This window comes from Rhinoderma darwinii, chromosome 2 (assembly GCF_050947455.1).
Source record: "Rhinoderma darwinii isolate aRhiDar2 chromosome 2, aRhiDar2.hap1, whole genome shotgun sequence".
NCBI lineage: Eukaryota > Metazoa > Chordata > Amphibia > Anura > Rhinodermatidae > Rhinoderma > Rhinoderma darwinii.
Window position 1 is genome coordinate 69110764 of NC_134688.1, and position 16085 is coordinate 69126848.

The window sequence follows — 16085 nt, forward strand, 5'->3', positions numbered from 1 at the left end:
ACTGTATAATGGAGTCATTCTGGGCTAGTTTTTGGTGGAAAATGTTTTTTTAATTGCAAATTAGTTGCAACGTAGCATCACACACTCCTACAATGGAGCCTTGACACGATGCGCACACAACTTAAAAAACACCTTTGTTTCTTGTTCTATCCGGAGTTCAAAATCTTTCAGCTGATTTTCCGTCAAAATCTTTTCTTCTTCCAAACGCTTAAGAAATTGGGTTAAGGCTCCCTGTAAGTCCAACAAGAAAAAACATTAGTGAAAAATGATGCTTAAATACTATTATTGAGGGCTGTGTCATGATTCGGATGATCACTACTTTAGACAATTGAGCAAATGCAGCGAAACAGATCTTCAGAAATGACAGGAATATTCTTACAATGCAGGGTGACATCAGAGATGTACTGGGGCCATCCCCTCAGATCACATATAAAAGGGGTCGTTCCCCAAGAGCCAGTCTGGTCCACCATAGCCACTTTTCCCCAGAGGCTAAGAAGAGGACATGGTTGGAGAGGAAAATAACAGGCTGTTTTAAATGCAAATTTATACAATGTGGTAGAATCTTTTTAAGCCCAGTTAACAAGACATTTAAGATCAATGACTTTATAAACTGCTGGTCACTAGGAGTGATCTATAATGCAACATGTGTGTGTAAAATGGAACACGTAGGAAAGACAATCCATGAGTTCCGTTGAAGAACAGGGGACCACATTGGTGACATCAACCCTGGCAGGGATACCCCCATTTCCAGACACATTAACACAGTACACAACGGTGATCTAAAAGGTCTTCGATTCATGGTAATTGACCTGGTTGCCCCATCTGTGAGAGGGGGAACTGGGACAAAACATAGCTGCAGAAGGAAACAGAGTGGATTTTTATATTAGGGACGGTGGCACCGGCAGGTTCGAATGAACAGATTAATTTTGGGTGCTTTATTTAAAACTACCCAGAGATCCCCTCTATTTCCCCCTCTCCTCTGACCCATTGCCTCCCTATATATGTGGTATAACCTATTTTGTTTGGGACATGTCTGGTCCTCTTTGGTGGCCCAAAGGTGTGCCAGTGTTTACCTGGCAGTCACACCGTGGCCACCTTGTAATATTATACTATGTCCCGATCCTATTTGTTATGTATGGCCTGGGCAGCTCTATGGGTTAGCCAGACCTACAAAAGCCGCACTGTTTTTAAGCAATGACGGTCGCCGAGGAGACGCCTCTCTCCTGGTTAAACAAACACCATAGCAATGATGCATGTTGCGTCAGCTCCACCTGTCTTGGCGTTTGACGTCAGATGCAGAGCGGCGCCAACATGCGTGATCCGTCTGCCCCCTCCCCTCGGCGTGTGACGTCTAACAAATGGGAGGTGGGGCCTAGGTATACATTAAAAGGGTCAAACGGAAGTGCGCCATTGAGCAATGTTTATGAACGGTTTCACGCGGCCTGTCATTATTGGAACGTGTGCGCACCTTATGTCAGCCCTTTTTTCTGGACTTGTGGTTCCACTAAACCCTGGCCCTTATTAACTCAACATTATGGGAAAGTAGTATCTTTTCTTGTGTGGTAGAACTATGTACACACTATCATCTGGAAGCGGAGTGTTTTATGCACTTTAACTATTTGTTGACCCCAAATTCTGTAATATCAGATGTGGGCGTGCATTTCTATGTATGTATCCCCGTCTTCTCTTTTTTTTTTTTTTTTTTTTTTTTTAATTGTTGACCCTTGCTGCTTTCTGAATTCATCTAAACCTGGCAACCAATTGTTTTTTATTAAAAAAAAAATAATTAAAAATAAAAAAAGTTTTCTATATATATTCTGTGAATCCCAAGAGGGAAGAAACGCGTTGGGATGGTAGGACTAGGGTCTGTGCAGTGTAGGGACAGGGCCTTATCAGACAATCTCTCTTTTTAGGATCAGACGATCAAACTTGACTATCTAGAGGAAGTAAAATATCTGTCCTGTTCTGCTAAAAGTAGCGCGAGATAGGGACATTTTTTACGGTTTCTTCAATTACAGACCTACTGTGAAAAAGCCTCTGAACCTTCTGTCATCAAGATACTTTTATTACTATTGATGTCGTTTTAATCCCTATCTTTTTGCAAACATTGAGGCTGATTGAGTTGGTGGTCATTGAATAGACCCCCCCCCCTCTGGTTTGCATCATCTGTGCGACACATACGGTGGGTAGGACTTGTTACCTGTGGGTTGTGGTGACAATAGACAATCCTGATTTTAGTTCACATAGTCCGTCCTGTCAGTCCACATATACACCTTTTAATGGTAATGATAAAAAGTTAATTTTTAAAGTAGATACCTTTGCTGATCTGGGAAACTACTATTAAAGATTAGATGAAAATCCCAGATTCACTGTGATTAAAATCCACGAAATATTGTTTCTGAGACAAGTAAAATATTGAGGGTTTAGTTATTTATTGATTCTTCGATAAATCCAACTATTTCATGTCTTTGATATCGCTGCTTAACTATCGCCTTCTAAATGGATTGCATGACACAATAAATATACAACTACAAATCGACAATCCTCCCGCCTTCCCCTACAAATAGGGCAAATGAGGGGGGGGGGGGTTCGGCTGGGTTCCCACAGTGCAGATTTGCTGCAGATTTTGCATGAGTTTCTTTTTTAAGCCAAAATCAGGAATGAAACCGAAATAGAAGAAATATATAAAGTAAGACTTCAGAGCTCTGCTTTCCTGTATCCAATTCTGTTTTTTGGCTAAACCCCCCCCCCCCCCCAAAAAAAAACGCATGCAAATTCTGCAATGTGGGAACCCAGCGTTAGGGTTCTACAGCATTCCCTTTAGAGACCCTTCTTAAAGAGGACCTGTCACCTCTCCTAAAATGTCTGTTTTAGTAACTACTTGTATTCCCCATAAAACAACAATTCTAAAGCATCTTTTCTTAGAACTCTGCGTTGTTTCATTCCTCCTAGAAAAATATGAATACATTTACCATTCCCTATGTCAATAGGAGAGTGGCAGTCAGTGTAGGGGAATGCCTAACTTACAAAGGGAATGGTAACATCCAGTTCACCTTTTGTGGACCTCCGTTTATATATTAGCAAATTGCATAATCACCCATTCCCTAGTTAATGATGACACTTGTTACTTATTGGGGCAGTGATATGAGGAAGACAATGAGAACAAGAAAAAGTCTCAGATTGACAGACAGGTAATTATTAGAATATTAGTTTATTCCAATGTATATATCTAAATAGTGAGACTAAATTTGTAGAAAAGTCAAAATATGGAAGACCTGAAACAGGCCAAAATATCTACAGCTTCGAAAGTGATTTTACTTTTAAGAAACTAAAGCGTAGGATGCCCCCTAGTGGTCAACTATAGAAATCCACCAACCGTCTACTAGTGCCAGTTTATTTCACTGCCTATTGTGCAATATTTTAAGATTGGACAATTAAGATTTAAGAGTCATTTTCTGACAAGGGTATGAAGCTTTCGTGTGAGAGAAAGAAGAAGAAAAAAAAAAAAAAAAAAAAAAAAGGGAGGTCAATTAATAATAGAATGAAAGACTTTTTATTAACTTACCACAGGCATTTGATCATAGGATCGAATGGAGGATAGCCGATCTAAGGAATCAGAAATTATTATGTTACAGGATGTAAAGTAAAATATTTAATAAAACTAATAAATATTAATCACTAAAATAATAGATGACAAATACCTGTCTTTAAACACCTATCCGGTTACAATTTTTGCATCTTAACCGGTTAAGGACTAGGCTGTTTTACAGCTAAATGACCAGAGCAAATTTCACAATTTTGCTATGCGCTTCTTTAGATGACTATAACTCAGCAGGTGAATAAAGTTCATCTTTGAATTTTACACTCTTTTTAAAGGACAGATAGGGCTTTGTTTTAGTGGCATTTGTCAGTATATATCATTTATTTTTTTTTCTCTAAAGTGGGCAAAATTGGAAAAAAATGCAAGAATTTAACAATTGCGTCGGTTTATGCTAGCATTTTTCACACACGGTATAGACCACGGCCAAAATTCATCTCCTTTCACGTTCTTCCACTTCTCCCGTGCATGGGGATACCAAATATGTGTGCCTTATTCACTGTGCGGGCATGTGCCAGGGCTTGGCATAAAAGGAGTCTTTTTGGTCCAGGAATTCTGCATTTGATTTTATAGCCGCATACTGTTTTCTGGGGGGCCTAATGCTGCTGAAACATTAGAAACACCCCATAAATGACTTCATTCACACAAGTAGACCCCACAAGGTTTCCTTCAAGGGGTTTATCATATTTTTAGACAGTTTTCTTCTGAAAGTTTCTTGAATAAGATGGATCAAAATAAAATTAGCAATTTTTTAGCAAATGCGTCAGTTTATACCAGCATTTTTCACACACGGTATAGACCACGGTCAAAATTAATCTCCGTTCACATTCTGCCACTTCTCCCGTGCACGGGGATACCAAATATGTGGCCTTATTTATCACATAGAGATGTAGGAGGGCGGAGGATAGAAGAAGATTATTTCACAAATCGCTTTTTTTCAAAGCTGGTTTTACAAAACTCAACAGAGTTTCTATAACACTTCCAAAATATCTGCTCTTGAAGCAGAAATCTCAAAATATTCATCTAGGGGTACAATGGGAATTTATTTTTTGGGGTTTTCTAAAATAAGAAATTGCAGGTTAATGCAAATGGAGCTCTCCAGCAGATGAACTTTAGAAAACATCAAACATGACATCCACCCCCCACCCATTCCCTCCCTCACCCTTGGAGTAAAATCATGGGAAAAATAAAAACGTAATGTAGGGCAAATATATTTTCAACAAATTAACTAAAATCTAATAATTCAGAACAGTGTGGTATTTTTTAAAACATGGCTCAATGCCCAGGCCTGGTTGTGAGGGACATGAGGGACAGAAATATCGGGAATCTTTGCGGTGCCCGTCTTTTCTGCAGACGCGGCACTTTTTCTGGGGGTTGCTTCTGGTTGCTGTTGGGGGAATCCGACTGATGAAGTGTCTTTCAGTCAGTCGCGTGACATCCTCAGACTGGGGGCATTCTCGGGTGTCCTGAACATCAAAAATGAGGCCTTCAATAATTTTTTCCCTGGAAATCCAGGTATGTGTCTCTGCCTCTGTTTTTTTTATAGAGCACAAATGAGTTGTGGATGGCCACCTGTAACAAATAAATGGCCACCTTTTTGTACCAGGTTTTAGTTTTGCGTTTTACTAAATAGGGCTGTAAAACCTGGTCGCTTAATTCCACCCCCCCATGTACTTGTTATATTCGGACACGCTCACTGGTTTGTGCTTGTCCGATGTTGCCCCTCTTTCCCTCACTGCCACTGTTCCTGCGGTATGAATCGTGCTTAGCACATACACATCTTTGCGATCCCTGAACTTGACCGCCAGCAATTCCTCAGATGCATAAGCACAGGAGTCCCCCTTTACCATGCGCTTCCCCACTAATTGCTGTGGAAAACCAATTCGGTTTTTGCGCATGGTACCACATGCCCCAGTCCTTGCAGCATGCAAATGCCTAAACAGGGGCACACTCGAATAAAAATTATCACAGTACAGGTGGTACCCCTTGTGAAGCAGAGGCTGCATTATCTCCCACACAATCTTACTGCTGGTGGAAAGATCAGGGGGGCATCCAGGAACATTTATTGTGCGGTCCCGCCCTTCATAAATCCTGAAGGCGGTGGTATATCCTGACCCACTTTCACACAATTTGTAGAGCTTAACGCCATATCTTGCCCTTTTGGAAGGTAGATATTGGCGAAAGCTAAGTCTGCCATGAAAGTTGAGGAGGGATTCGTCCACACTTACATTCTGCTCAGGGGTGTAGAGTTGCAGAAATAAATTATTCAGGGAATTTATTAGCGGTCTTATTTTGAACAACCGATCCCGGTTTGCATCGGTACTTGGGGGGGCCTGTGCGTTGTCATTGAAGTGGAGGAACCTCATTATTGTCTCATAACGAGACCTGGGCATTACTGCAGAATATACTGGGGTGGCTTGGGCGGGTCTTGTTGACCAGTAAGACCTAATGGAGGGCTTTTTGACAATACCCATATTTAGGGTGAGCCCCAAAAAAATTTTTAATTCCTGCAAATTGGTGGGCGTCCAATCTCTGGCATGGGTGGATGAAGGTTTCTGCCTTATATATTGCGTGGCATATAAATTTGTTTCGTGGACAATCTGATTTAGGATGTCGTCCGTTATAAATAAATGGAAGTAATCCATTTGGACAAAATTTGTATTGTCCACGGTTATGCCAGGAGTGGCCGTAAATCCGTGGATTCTAGTCCCAAAAGATTGGGCAGGTGCCCATACAAGAGCCTGGACTGGAGGGACCAGGCTGTCCCGTGCTACAGCGCTACTTGGCCCTGCGCTTTCATGTTCTGCAGTTTCGACTGCATCAGGGACAACGTCCCCTGAAGATGAACCTGAAGTGACGCTGTCATCGTCACTGCCCAAAACAGGTTCCATCTCGGACGCCATCTCTGATGCGGTCTCCGACTCAGACCACAGCATGGCGTATGCCTCCTCGGCGCTAAACAACTTCCTCGCCATAACGTAACTAACACTAACACTAACTAAACAAATTTTTATTTTTTTTATAAAACACACAAACTAACTGCTATATATATCTACACTACCGCTAACAAAAAAATAAACCGCTATTGCTATATATATTATATATATGTGGATATATACATAATTATATACTCCCTACCTGCCTATTCTAATAGAATAAAAGAAAGAAAGGTAGATAGATAGAAAAAAAGATAGATGGATAGATAGATTGTATAGATAGATAGAAATCTATCTATACAGAGAATGTTTTAGAGTGTAACTGTATTTTTTTGTAACTGTAACTGTAATCTTCTGGCAGCAATTCTCCCGAGTCTCTTCTTCTCCTCAAACTGAAACAATGTTTGAGGAGAAGAAAAGAGGCAGGAGATTTACTGCCAGAAAAGTCAAAATAAAACAAATGTGGTCGCTGTGATAGGTTTTCACAGCGACCACATGATCAGGGACCATCAGATTGGTCCCTGATACTCTGCCCAGTGCCCAGAGCTGTTGGTAACAGCGTGGGCACAGGGCTGTGTGCACGCGATCGCGTGCACACTGTTTTATAAGCAGGAATGCATGTGATCGCTGTGATTGGTTGTCACAGCGACCACATGTTCAGGGACCATCAGATTGGTCCCTGATACTCTGCCCAGTGCCCAGAGCTGTTGGTAACAGCGAGGGCACAGGGCTGTGTGCACGCGATCGCGTGCACACTGTTTTCTATGCAGAAATGCATGTGATCGCTGTGATTGGTTGTCACAGCGATCACATGTTCAGGGGCCAAAAGATTGACCCCTGACATTCTGCCCAGTGCCCATGGCTGTTAGTAACAGCCAGGGCATAGAGCTGTGTGCACGCGATCGCGCGTGCACAGTCTCTGAAGTGCGGCCGTATATATACTATACGCCGGACTTTAGAGACCCTGACCGCTGGCCGTATATTTACGGCCAGCGGTCGGGAACCTGTTAAAGTTATAAATACATAAATCATCACAAATATAGAATCAGAAATTTGAGTGATGCGGTACCCGTGCCTGTATGTACTAGACCCCACTATAATAACTTATAATTCCTCTCATATACACTACCGTTCAAAAGTTTGGGGTCACCCAGACAATTTTGTGTTTTCCATGAAAACTCACACTTATATTTATCAAATGAGTTGCAAAATGACTAGAGAATATAGTCTAGACATTGACAAGGTTAGAAATAATGATTTTTATTTGAAATAATAATTTTCTCCTTCAAACTTTGCTTTCGTCAGAGAATGCTCCATTTGCAGCAATTACAGCATTGCAGACCTTTGGCATTCTAGCTGTTAATTTGCTGAGGTAATCGGGAGAAATTTCACCCCATGCTTCCAGAAGCCCCTCCCACAAGTTGGATTGGCTTGATGGGCACTTCTTGCGTAACATACGGTCAAGCTGCTCCCACAACAGCTCTATGGGGTTGAGATCTGGTGACTGCGCTGGCCACTCCATTACAGATAGAATACCAGCTGCCTGCTTCTTCCCTAAATAGTTCTTGCATAATTTGGAGGTGTGCTTTGGGTCATTGTCCTGTTGTAGGATGAAATTGGCTCCAATCAAGCGCTGTCCACAGGGTATGGCATGGCGTTGCAAAATGGAGTGATAGCCTTCCTTATTCAAAATCCCCTTTACCTTGTACAAATCCCCCACTTTACCAGCACCAAAGCAACCCCAGACCATCACATTACCTCCACCATGCTTGACAGATGGCGTCAGGCACTCTTCCAGCATCTTTTCAGTTGTTCTGCGTCTCACAAATGTTCTTCTGTGTGATCCAAACACCTCAAACTTCGATTCGTCTGTCCATAACACTTTTTTCCAATCTTCCTCTGTCCAATGTCTGTGTGCTTTTGCCCATATTAATCTTTTCCTTTTATTAGCCAGTCTCAGATATGGCTTTTTAATTGCCACTCTGCCCTGAAGGCCAGCATCCCGGAGTCGCCTCTTCACTGTAGACGTTGACACTGGCGTTTTACGGGTACTATTTTATGAAGCTGCCAGTTGAGGACCTGTGAGCCGTCTATTTCTCAAACTAGAGACTCTAATGTACTTGTCTTGTTGTGCAGCGGGGCCTCCCACTTCTCTTTCTACTCTGGTTAGAGCCTGTATGTTCTGTCCTCTGAAGGGAGTAGTACACACCGTTGTAGGAAATCTTCAGTTTCTTGGCAATTTCTCGCATGTAATAGCCTTCATTTCTAAGAACAAGAATAGACTGTCGAGTTTCACATGAAAGCTCTCTTCATTGAAAAAAACTGTGCTTTTCTTGCAAAAATAAGGAAATTTCTAAGTGACCCTAAACTTTTGAACGGTAGTGTATGAAGCCTTGGTCATTAATTAAAATGTGGGAGGATGAAATGCTTTTACTATAGCAACTAGTGATACCTTTTCGCATTCTTTAAAGCGACCCTCCGGTCTCAGGACAAAATTATAAATGTGATGGGGTATATGGAGTAATATTACCTGGTGCCCTCCAGTTGCCCCCCTCTGCCGTAAATCCACTGTTTTTTACAGCGTCCACAGTGAGGTGCAAATGACATAACTTTATCCTGCGAGTCGATACCAAATTGATATCGTTTTTTTATCTTTTACTACTTTTGCACAATAAAAACACTTAATTTTTTAAAATCATTTGTTTATTGTGGGATGCGCGGTCGTTTACGCTCGTACCATTTTGGGGTACATAGGACTTATTGAGTAACTATTATCCTTTTTTTGGGGGGAAGGTGGATTTAAAAAAAAAATAAATAAATAAAAAAATATTATTTCGCCATTGTTTATTTTTTTTTTACGACGTTCACCGTGTAGGATAAATAATGCGTTTGCTTTATATTACAGGTCGTTACAGTTGCAACAAAACTATTTGTTTGTTCTTTTTCATATACCGTATATGTTTTTTCCCCATAAAGCCTTTTTGGATTTGTTTTTATATTTTTGAACATTTTATTTAACTTTTTCTTTTTTAGTGTGATGCAGTGTATTACATCTGTCATTGCAAATCTATGGAAGGGCCTACTTAGCATACACAGATGTAGACATGGGAACTTTCTTTAGGTCCCTGGTTACCATGTAAAACCAATCAGCAGCTCGTTATCGCATTAATGGGGTGATGAAGGGAAACCCCTCCCTCTAGCTAACCACTTAGATAGTCCTCACAGTAAGGAGGAGTTTTAATAGAGCTGCGGTCGACCATGTGCCCACTGCTCTATTCCATGTCTATGGGACTAAGGGAAGCAGTCAAGCGCTGTACTCGGCTGTTTCCTTCTTTCCCACAGACTTTAAATGGAGCAGCAGCGCGCATTCGCGACTGCCGCTCCATTCAATGTCCTTTAAAGGGGTTATCCAGTCCCATAAAATTGATGGCCTATTATGTGATCTGTCGGGGTCCGACTCCCGGCACCCATGCCGATCAGCCGCTTGAAGTACTGCTTCCTCTTCATTTCTACTGCCCACATTGTCAATTGTCGACATACTTGTAGCAGCGGTTCACAGTATTACAGCCTTCTCTTATTCACTTCAATGGGAGAAGGTTGTAATAGTGTAAACCACTGCTGCAAGTGTGTCAGTGATTCACAGTGTGAGCAGTAGAAATGAATGGGAAGCGGCACTCGTACGTATCCTGAGGATAGGCATCAATTTTATGGGAGTGGAAAACCCCTTTAAAGAGTTCAAGGAGTGAGGAGAAATAGGAGGATCGGGACCCCGCTCTTGCGATCCCTGGGGGTCTCAACAGTGGGGACCCCAGCAATTAGAATTCCTCAGATAGTTGATAATTTTTGGTTCTGAGAATACCCCTTTAAAGTCGCTCTCCTTGGAGACCACATTTACTTTTCTCACCACTTTCCAAATTTGGTAAGTGACGAGAAAAGTAAAAAAAAAATTTGTGCTAATTTTTTGCACGTTACCATTAGCAATATTTTTTGGGTGCAGTTTGTGACGAAATCATCTGTAAACTGCTTAGCAAATGTGGCCCATAGTGTTTGGGCCCTTTTATTTATAAATGTTAGAATATTCAGCCTATAAAACTACTTATACAATAATAACACTGAGAGGAAGAAGACTCAGTAACACCATTATATCCGTCACTGATGTATGTGTGTGTGCCGGAGAGGGTTCACTGCGTTCTACAGAAATCATTATGGCAGCTTACGGCTAATGTCAGCGATCAACATGACAGTAATAACAGTTCTTCACGTACCAGTTGGATTACCCCGTATGTATTCTGATTTTTCTTGAAGTACGTGAATTTGTCTTTCCAATTGTTTATTTAGTTCCACTTGTGTTTCATACCTTGTCTTCCACTCATTGCCTGCCGTGTGGTAAAGAAGAAATGGATTCATTACAGTATTATTCCAGTGTAACTTCCTTTTATCTCAGAAAACATAACATTGAAAAGATGCTTTACGTTAGACGGGCTGTGATCTGTGACTTAGAGGGTACATGTAGGGGGAGATTGGCGCATGCACCGAGCCCTGTGTTGCTGCAGACAAGTGTGGGCATCATCTTCCCCACTCCCACTACCACCATTGCTTCCACTCTTAACGGAGCCACGACCGGTGTAACAAATCGGTCTTAAAACGGCGATGCTCACAACAGGCCCTTCCTAATTTTCAGCTCCAGGCCCACGTGGCAATGCTATAAATGTCTAAATTACTTATTTTCCCTATTTTTGGGATCTAATCCTGGCTAAGGAAAGCTAAACTGAATGCAAAATCTGCAATGTGAGAACAAGACTTAAGGTCTAAGCAGTCAGTAAAATCATATCACTATTAGTGCTCTCCGCTGAACATACATTAATCTTGTCAAATATGTCAGTCTATTTCAATCCCTATAACCGGAATATGCTGGCTTTATAGGGGTATCCCCATCTTAAAAAGTGATGGCATATCGCTAAGATATGCCATCACTTTATGATCGGTTAGGCTCCGACCTCGGTCACCCCCACCGATCATGAGAATTAAGGGGCCGCAGCGCTAATTAAGCGCTGCTTGTACTTCACTGTTTTTCTCTGTAGAGCCAGGTGCCCAGGCCACCCGCTGTGTAGGGAACTGCAGCATGACTCGATTCAGTTGAATGGGGCCGGCTGCATTTCTCCGCACTAAGACGGGTAGCTGGGAGCGCTGTTGTGTAGGGAAAACTAAATCAGAGTTGCAGCCCCTCAATTTCCAAGATTGGTGGGGGTCCCAGTGGTCAGGCTTCCACCGATCACAAAGTGACGGCATATCATAAGCCTCATTCACATCTGTGTTGGAGGCGCCAAAAGGGGCCTACCTCGCAGATCCTGCTAGAACTACCTGAACTAGTGCTGAATGCTGTGCTATTGATTCTTTAAAAACCACGGACACCTCGAAGGAAACCCGACGGAACCTATTAAAGTCAATGGGCTCCGTCGACCGCCGGTGGTGTCCATGATGCCCCCCATACAGTTTTTCCCTTGTTCTGCGTCTCTGAAGGAGCAAAATAATGGAATGGCAAACGTTGGTGTGAACCCAGCCTTATAGTAATGACAGCATAGGTCTCAGAGACAGAGATCCAGTGAAGAAGAAACTGATATTAGACTCCAGTGGGGCCAGCCTTAGCAATATGCCATTACTTTAGAAGATGGGAACATCACTTTTAACACTTGTATGTTTAATACACAGTCTATTTAATGGAGCACATGAGTCACATCTCAGTATGTTCTTAGGCTTTTAAGGATTTCGTACATTTGAAGCTCCCTGCAGTCATCACTAGGGACTCCTGGGGATTTTGAAAGACCTCTCCATTAGTACTAACACATGTTGTTCATCATAAAAGAGCATTTTACTTTGCATCAAACATAATATAAAGCTTTAGACTGACTTCACAGGCAGGAAGTAATAATATGGGAGCAGAACTAGAATTATGGTTATATAAAACTAGGCATAAAGAAAAGCATGAACAAATAAATCTATACGTTATTATATATTTACACCACACCCCAGACATTGATGGCATAAAAGACCTCATTCGTGGACATCTTCCTTTGATAACGGACAACTCCATTGGGGACATTTTTCAATGGTGTTCATGACTTTACGATTTAATTGACAGACATTGAATCAAATTTATCAAAATGGCACACTTGGCATGATAAATTGGAAGCAACTCGCTAGGCAAGTTAAACACAGCCGCCTCTGTAGCCATGGTCCTGAAGATCTGCTCCTGGGGGTAGAGTTCAGAAGTCTAGCGATGAGGAAGGCTTAGCCCTGCAGGTAAACCGTTTAATCAGCCCTGGTAAATAAAAACGGAACTTCCCCTTTAAATTGATGACTACAAGACAAATGTGATATATGGGATGATATATAGTTGTCCATAAATGTTCTGATAAAATTCAGATTACAATTGTGAAGCGTAAGACCCTGTTCACACAGAGTTTTTTTTAGCAGGTACAAAAATTTGCCTGAGAATTCCTTCAGGAATAATGAAGCAGATTTTGAACTGCCTGCACATATTTTTTCACTGGGTCTTTCATCTGCAGCCATTGAAGCGAATGCAAAGACCATGGGCAAAAAACGTAGTGAAAAATGAGCGCTGCATGTTTTTCTGCCTCCCATTGATTCAACGGAAGATCAGAGGTGGAAACCGTGGCAGGAAAGGACATGACGCTTTTTTTTTTTTTTTCACATGAGTGGCCAAAAGCCACCAAGAAAAAAAAAAAAGCCTCTACTTCCCATTCAAATCAATGGGGGGCAATTTTGGACGATTTTTAGTGCCGATTCCGACACGGTTTCCACGTCAAAATCAGTGCCAAATAACTCAGTGTAAACTAGTCCTAATAATACCGTGCAAAACATGTATGCCAATGGTTGAAGGGTTCATGTGGCGTGGCGCAGGAAAAGAACAGTAAGATAATATTGCTGCTATGTTATTAAGGAGCTTTGCAATGTAGTGAATTAGGTGGAGGCCCCAAAACCACCGCACAGCAAGGACCCAGTTTAAAATGAATAAGATCTCTTTACCTTCATCTTCCACACTGTTCAGTTTTCTCTCCAGGTCTGTGACGGTGTTTCTCATTTCATATATTGAAGCTTGTAACATTTCCCTGAGCAAAAGAAAAATGATTCAATAATGTGGCATTTAAAAGGGTTCTCTGGGACTTTATTATTGATGGCCTATCCCGATCCACCACCCAGTTATTGTGTACACAGGCACAGCGGATGGTCTGAACGGGCGGCTGTGCCTGGTACTGCAGCCTGTCCCATTCACTTGAGTAGGATGAGCTGCAGTACCAGGCACAGCCATCTGTATGCACAAGAAAGTAAAGCACACAGCGTATTCGCCCTGTGTGCCGCAGGGAATTCCGGACAAAGAACCGCACCAAATTGTGGTGCAGTTTTCCGGACTGAATGTCCACTGGGGAAACCTGCACAGAAAAAAAGAAAAGGATACTTACCATGGTGACGCATTCCTCCTACATCCTGACGTTCTGCAGCCCTGGGATGACGTTTCATCCCATGTGACCGCTACAGTCTGTGATTAGCTCCAGTGGTCACATGGGATGAAACGTCATCCCGGGATGCCGGCCTGGATAAAGAAACACAGACTTCTGGGCAATGTTCCCTCGAAGTCTTGGCAGCTCCTGAGCGGGGCAGTTAGGGAGCAGGGAGAGTCTCCATCACTGGTGGGCGATCTGATGACCAATAGTAATACCCCTAGTAAACGCTAATATAGCGACTAAATAAGAGAATTAGAAAACTTATTTTAAATTAGTTTTAATTACTTTTTTAAATACTATAATATTACAAGTCCAGCAGTAAAATAGACAGTTATAAACACCAATTATAGGCATCAAAGAATCCCTCTCTTACACCACTGTCCCTGTAAATAGCGTCACACAGACCCCCTGTAGACATCGCTATACACAGCCCTACCTATAGATAGCGCCACACGCAGCCCCCCTGTGGATAGCGCCACACGCAGCCCCCCTAAAAAAAAACAACATATTACGGTACTAACCTTGCCCTGTTCCCGCGACGGACGGAGCGCTGCACAGCCTTTGCGGGAGGGACACTTGTTCAGACCAGAGTGATGCAGTGACGTCATCACGCCGGCCTGCGCAGGGAATCTTCCCAGCGCCTTATAGGCTGCAGGACTAACGTGGCCTGCAGCCTATAGTATTCATTTGTATCTGCGTCCTGAGGACGCAGATACAAGTGAATGTGGCTGTCGCTATCACCGAGGCCCCCTCCGGTGCCAGAAACGTCGCTGATTGCCACCCGTGACAGTGCACCGGCTTTAAAGTTTAGGGAGAGGGGGGGGGGGGGATCGTGGAAGGCGCGTGACTACACACCTTATAAGGAACACGGAACACTGCTTCTGGGTAAGTGTGAATTTTTTCTTTTTTTTGGAGTCACCTTTTTTTGGCTTTGGATTCGCAGCGATTACGCTGCAAAAAAACGCAACATCAGCTACTTGTTGCGGGTTTTATCTCCCCATTGAATTTAATGGGGAAATTCCGCAACAAATAAGCAGCAATTATGCAAATATATTGCTGCAAATTAAAAAAACCCACCATGTCAATTTCGGAATGGTTTTTCCACACAGCATGTGGATGGGATTTGTTCAAAACTCATCCACTTTGCTGCTACTGTATTATGCTGCAGATTTTCCACAGCGAACCCCGTTGCGAAAAATTTGCAGTATTTACGCTACGTGTGAACTGACCCTTCATGTCCAAAACAAAGTCAGTGAAAAGGATATTTTTGATCCTAAAAATGATATTCAAATGGCTGAAAATTGAAAAAAAAACAAAACACAAAACACTTTTTAAGTTCGGTCATGTATGGGCCAGAGATTGACGGACAAAGTCACGTGGAGCTGAATAACACGATAAAAACAGGAATTGGGGGTAGACCCTGGTGACAAATGTGAGAACTCAAAATTGTATAGTGCTACATCTAGTGCCTACACGATGGTGCCACCCTGCAGCTACTTCCTACTGTTATGCCTATAAAAGAAAAAACTGTACTGTAAGTCAAAAAACAGTGACAGTATAATAATAATAATAATAATACAAATGTGCCCAGGGCTGGGTGATCAATCAAATTATTTTGATTAATTCGCCCTCAAGGCCGCTGACGATTCTGTTTAACAGAATCGTTAAATCGTTTTTTTTTAAGGGTGCCGTGCTGCAGGAGGATCATAAAGTGACAGCATATCGTAAGCCTCATTCACATCTGTGTTGGAGCCACCAATAGGGGCCTCCCTCGCAGATCCTGCTAGAACAACCTGAACTAGTGCTGAATGCTGTGCTATTGATTCTTTAAAAACCACGGACACCTCGAAGGAAACCCGACGGAACCTATTAAAGTCAATGGGCTCCGTCGGCCGCCGGTGGTGTCCGTGATGCCCCCCCATACAGTATAATGCCCCTCACACCTGTCCCATACAGTATGCTACAATAGGACCCCCTTCCCATACCTAGTATAATGCCCCCATATATAGCTAATAGAAAAATAGTAAC

The 16085-nt window shown here is 42.3% G+C and overlaps 1 protein-coding gene across 3 annotated transcripts in view; it reads right to left on the bottom strand.

Moving 5' to 3' along the window:
• Nucleotides 1–16085, bottom strand: part of CCDC169 (coiled-coil domain containing 169) — an 83846-nt gene that overhangs the window by 55768 nt on the left and 11993 nt on the right. For all 3 annotated transcript variants that reach the window (XM_075851727.1, XM_075851726.1, XM_075851725.1), the window contains exons 2-5: nucleotides 13582–13664; nucleotides 10800–10910; nucleotides 3566–3606; nucleotides 133–231 (exon numbers count right to left, since the gene is read on the bottom strand). In XM_075851727.1, the coding sequence (XP_075707842.1) occupies nucleotides 133–231; nucleotides 3566–3606; nucleotides 10800–10910; nucleotides 13582–13664 (334 nt within the window). The remainder of the gene's footprint in view (nucleotides 1–132; nucleotides 232–3565; nucleotides 3607–10799; nucleotides 10911–13581; nucleotides 13665–16085) is intronic.